Raw genomic sequence first — 5,686 nt, 5'->3', positions numbered from 1 at the left:
CTCCTATCACAACCACCAGCAAGGCATATTTTGTTGGCAGAATGCATCACATGTAAGTGCACGAGAACAGAAAAACTGCAAAAAGATCTAATGATGAGCAAAATTAATATGATATTAAAGGTAAAAACTATGTTAGCTGCCTCCATGACTGTTGACTGCTGCACATGCTGCTCCCATGCAGCATATATTCTCTTATTATATTCTTATATATTTTTATTATATCTCTTCATTTGCTGTTTTAAAGTGCCTTAGATTTTGTGTTACTTATTTATCTACTTTATATTTCATTTGTATTTTGTGGCATTCATGTGGACGGCAAAGTAAGAATTTCATTGTACAGGGAAACACGTTTCCTAACTGTGCATATGACAAATAAACATTTTGACCTTGACCTTTGACCTATGTTTGAACAAAAAAAAAAGCATGGTGTTTTCACTCACTTTTGGCATATCCGTCCCCAGGATAGATGTAGCGGTTATACATATCCATGATGTACACTCGCTTGTCATCCAAGAAGTCACGCTCATGTCCATTTCCCTATAACAGAGCAGAAGCACAGCTTTCATACCATCTGTTTCTTTAATCATCATCCAACAATGACAAACTGACTCAATCAATCAATCAAACTGGTTTTCCACCCATGAAGATGCCTCATTGATGTGTAATATAAGGCATCTAATAACTTATGTTTTGGTGGTCAACTACAGTACATCACTTGATTGTGCCAACATACACGCAGGTGTGACTCCTCTCTGAGACATTCTATGCCGACTTACAGCGCCAGATGAGGGCTAAATAGTCTTGTCATCTGTAGACATTAAATGTTAGAAATACCCAATAAAAAATCATGGCTACTCCATCACTTTTCATTTCCTTCCTTCCATTTGTCACCCAAAGTGTCTGGCTGCTGTCAGGAGGAGATTAGGTACTGTGAAAACAAACTGGATGAAAAGGAGGATGTATAGAACAAGCTGTCTCGTGTATGTTTGAGAGGCAATACGTTTTAGCTTAGCATAAGGACTGGAAGCTGGAGTAAACAGATTGCCTGACCCTGTCAAGAGTTCAAAAATGCTTCTAAAACTAACTAAATAACTGTTGTATCTCACTGATTTACTGTGTAAAGAATCAGAAATGTAAAAGTCATTTGTGACTTTATAGGAAGTTACATGCTGTAACTATATGTTAACAATCAGCATGCTGGATCAGTGACTGTCTGTATTTTCTTGTTACCCTGAGGAACCAGTTTCACATATAACAGTATTTACTGTATAGCCTGGAGAAGTTCCTCTGTCTGCATTATGCCAGTTAAAATATGGGGTTTCTCAATTACCCACTTTGTTTAGAGTGTTACACATCTCTTTTCATCGGTACATATACCATTGTTTAAGGTAAGATACGGGAAGGTGGCTGTGGCTCGAACCCAGAACCTTTTTTCTGCGAGGAGACAGCGCCACCATGCTGCCCCTTTCCATCTATGCCCAATCAATTCAATTTGCAACAGGTGCACTCCAGTTGAGTTCTAGTCACATCTGAAGGATCAACAAAGCAAACAATATGCACCTGATCAGAAACAAGAGTGCCACAAAAAAGGGTCTGAATACTTTTGAGAATAAAAGATTGCAGTGTTTGATTCTAGATTAATTTCAAACAAATCCATGATCATGGTTTCACACTGTCATCATGGCTGATGATGATGGCTAAAAGTGGCAGCTGTATCCATTCAAAATTGAATCCACAGCACAACAAAATGTGCAAAAACAGGGTTCTGACTACTTTCTGAATCCACTGTAGAATGTGTTTACTCATCTTATGTCATTAAGTTCAGCATTTTTTTTTAAATACTTTTAAGAAGTTGTGAATCTGCATGCCATATACATATTAACAATATTGAAAATGTGAGTGTAGCATTTATGGCACTGCTATAAAAAATGACAAATAGTTTCTTGTTTTACTGTATTAATAAGCCAAAAGTACATGATATTACTGCAGATATCACAGTATTATTATCCCAGGCCTGCAGGCACTCAGATGTTTGCCAGTGGAGATGTTTTAATATGCATTCCACTACATATGATAATAAGGGCCAGTTTGGCCCACAGGGAGCCTCACTGATTGGTGTGGAGGTAAAGGCAGGGTCATCTTATTATCAATGCCAGCTTCTAAACAGCAATGCACATTGATTCAGAGAAAGGTAATAGTACTGGCTCACCTGATGAGCATCCAGATCAATAATGGTAGCCCTGGAGATCCCTTCCACTCTCTCAAACAGAAACTGAAAGATAAATGAGAAAATATTTGCTTTCTTTCTAAAGAAAAGACATTCACTATTTACTGTAGATATTCCCTAAGGGATTTTAAAGTAAAATGTTTACTTCTGTGATGAAATTGCATTTGAAATGAAACTAAAATATTCACAAAAGACCTGTTAAAGCTCATACTCAAAACGTTGGGCAGTGCAGTTTTTACATTTGTTGAGGACTAGTTTTAGTGGTGGATTACTGCACACTTCTAGTGAGTATTTCTGGCAGCAGGATAATGGGAATGACTCAAGAGAAAAAACCAGAGTGCCTGTATTCAGGAAAATGAAGGAACATAATTTGTGTATTTGGATGACAAGTACATTATAAGTTAGATGAATAAGCTATATTAAGTTTTAATTACACCATTCATGTGTGGAGGGGGTTAGCTTAGATAAATATATTGTAAGGCCCATGCTTTAAGCTGAGCAGACACTATACAGATTTGGCCCAATTTCAGACACGATGCAGTCACCCACGGCTAGAATTGGGCCTGAAATTCAGATGTACAGTGTGAGCAGGGTCCTGGCGCCCAGTTAATCAGCAGAACGACCAATGATCTAGCTCCTGACCAACTGGATGGATTTCTGGCAGGTAAAAAATTTGGTCGGTGGTCCTAGGTTAGTTCAGTGCACTTGCTCAAGTACAAAGACAACAACATAACAATATAGTACAGATGAGCTATCACATTCTGTAGACACAATGACCTGAATGGAAGCCACAAACTGCATATAATATAGGCCTATTGTATATAAATACTGTGCACGTACAAGGCTTATCAAGGTCTGGCAGCACCACACTGTACAATGTATCATCAGAATGTGTCATGACTGGCAGCAACAAGAGAAATACTGACAGCAGATTACCACTGTTCATCAGCTGTACAAAGTAAAATGGCTAAAAATAATGCGGCTTTTCTTTTCATTGACCTTAACCTAATTGGAGTTGTCAGTGAATGTGCACATCGGGGGCCACTGGGTTGGAGTCAGATTCCTTGTATTTTTAATAATGCTTGGCAATAAAGTTATGCTTATGCTTATGAATACACCAGCTCCGGTGTTCTGTTTAAACATGCTGTGTGAGCACTCTTGCCTTAATAACTTAAGTTAGTCCTTTTTTCAACAGTTAGTGTTACTTTAATCAGAAGAGGCCTCTAACTGAGTCTGACTACTAGGGAGGCTGCACATCAATGCTTCCCATGAGCTTCAGCTGTGAACAACAACAGTCGTACCTTGATGGCCAGACTAATGTCAGCATAGGCACAAAAGCCCCCTCCCCTGTCACTGGAGCAGTGGTGAAAGCCTCCTCCTGGGAAACAGAAGATTCACCGACTCAGTGTTAGGGCCATTAGACAAGCTGAACAGGTCACTGCACATCAGAGAAGCCTATAATTCAAAACGACCATAAATTGGTGATTTAAAATGGGCCTATTGAGTTTATTGCTGCTTATAAAAATGGCTGCTGCTCGACTGTGGTACAACAATGGGTATATTGACACCAGACTGGGATAGTTCAATGATCATTAAAATGGACAGGTATGAATAGAAAGACTGTGAAGGAACTCTTTTTTTTAATTGGGATGATTCAGATTAGGAGTTATAGTCTCCTCTGCCCTGCTATGCCCATGGTCATTAAACTATAACATAGAGCTGAATATTAATAAAGGCCAGTAAGGCAATGGGTAAAATGTGATTATCATTTATTGCCTGACTTCCATAAACAGAATTTTATAAAGCCTCTACTTCCTCATAGTGTTGAGCTACACAATATGCAGATGTCAGATGAGTCTGAATAGCCTTTATATCTTTATTAAAATCATGTTTATTGATGGAGAACAATCTTTTCCCCCATTCATCAACAGAAGGTGTGAAAGAGCTGAGTAAGCATGGGGTACTAATTTAACCTCTAGAGTCCTGAGCTTTGGAAACCCAAGCTGTGCGGTCCTCATATGAGGACGCAGGGACTCTAGAGGTTAAACTCTGACTTGGCTTTTTTTAGTCCCTGCTTGGCACAAACCAGAAGGGAGGAATAAATTATGAGCATGGCTTTTCAGTCAAAGACCTTTTACTCAATCAGCCTGGCCAAGGATGGCAGCGAGTCAGAATGAACATACATCACCACCACCACTAGCAAGGATTGCATCAACATAAATTTAAAGAATATTTCACTTTTAATATGATTTTTCAAATAGTGTACAAACTTCTATGATAAAGCTTATAGGCTACTGTATCACTAAGATTCAGTTATGCAAGCCCAACTGGCTTGTAGTGGCAGGCACCTCTGAGAGCTGGGTCCACTCAGTTGTCCAACCACTGACACTGTTGAAGAAGACTATTAACACTTCCAGTGAGTCTGTAATTATATTATCACTAACACCAATAGAAGTTCTATGTGGGTATAGGAGTGAAGGCAAGTCAACAAGGTCATAAGGCACCTGCTCTACACCCTGTTCACCCACGACTGTGTCGCCTCCCACAAAGACAACATCATCCTAAAGTTTGTGGATGGCACCGCAGTGATAGGTCACATCACTGGCAGGGAAGAAGCACCCTACAGGAGGGAGGTGACCGGTCTGGTGTCATGGTGCAAGGACAATAATCCCAGCCTCAACACGGACAGGCACAAAGGAGATGATAGTGGACATGAGGAAGGTGAGTAGATCTCATCAGCCACTGTTCATCCAAGGGCTCGAAGTAGAGAGGGTGAGCAGCTTCAAATACCTGGGCGTCTTCATCAGTGAGGACCTTGTGTCGCCTCCCACAAGGACAACATCATTGTTCTTGTTCGCAATGACACCACAGTGATAGGTCGCATCACTGGCGGGGATGAAGCAGCCTACAGAAGGGAGGTGACTGGTCTGGTGTAATGGTGCAAGGACAATAATCTCAGCCTCAACACGGACAAGACGAAGGAGATAATAGTAGCGCCTGCAGAGAGTGGTAAAGACTGTTGAGAAGATCACCAGGACTCCACTGCCCTCTCTGCAGAGCATTTACCACCACAGGGGGCGTAGGAAAGCTGCCTCCATCCTCAAAGATCCCACCCACCCCCAGCATGGATAGTTCACACCTCTATCATTGGGCTGGAGGTACAGGAGTGTGAAATGCAGGACCTCTACACTAGAAAAACTCTTTCTTTCCATCTGCCATCACTCCTAAACAGCTGACTCAGGAACTATCTCATGGAATTCCACCTGTACTGTTTACACACTCAGTGTGCACATGCATAATTGCACACTCGCTGCTGAATATTTGCACACACAGCTCCCATGTAGCATACATTCTCTCTTCACTACATTATGTTCTTCTTGTATTTTTCATTATGCTTCTTTCATTGGCTGTTTTAAATGCAGTATACGACTGATTGTTGTCCTATGGACAGAGGCCCCC

At 40.7% G+C, this 5,686-nt stretch overlaps 1 protein-coding gene across 2 annotated transcripts in view; it reads right to left on the bottom strand.

The window, feature by feature from the left end:
- The window catches only part of hdac11 (histone deacetylase 11), a 28,637-nt gene that overhangs the window by 5,292 nt on the left and 17,659 nt on the right, over positions 1-5,686 (bottom strand). For both annotated transcript variants that reach the window (XM_020618281.1, XM_020618282.1), the window contains 3 exons: positions 3,529-3,605; positions 2,210-2,272; positions 441-537 (listed from right to left, as the gene is read on the bottom strand). In XM_020618281.1, the coding sequence (XP_020473937.1) occupies positions 441-537; positions 2,210-2,272; positions 3,529-3,605 (237 nt within the window). The remainder of the gene's footprint in view (positions 1-440; positions 538-2,209; positions 2,273-3,528; positions 3,606-5,686) is intronic.

Source organism: Monopterus albus, unplaced genomic scaffold (assembly GCF_001952655.1).
Source record: "Monopterus albus unplaced genomic scaffold, M_albus_1.0 scaffold203.1, whole genome shotgun sequence".
Taxonomy (NCBI): domain Eukaryota; kingdom Metazoa; phylum Chordata; class Actinopteri; order Synbranchiformes; family Synbranchidae; genus Monopterus; species Monopterus albus.
Note: the sequence above shows the minus strand (reverse complement) of the source record. Positions and strands in the feature narration are given on the sequence as shown.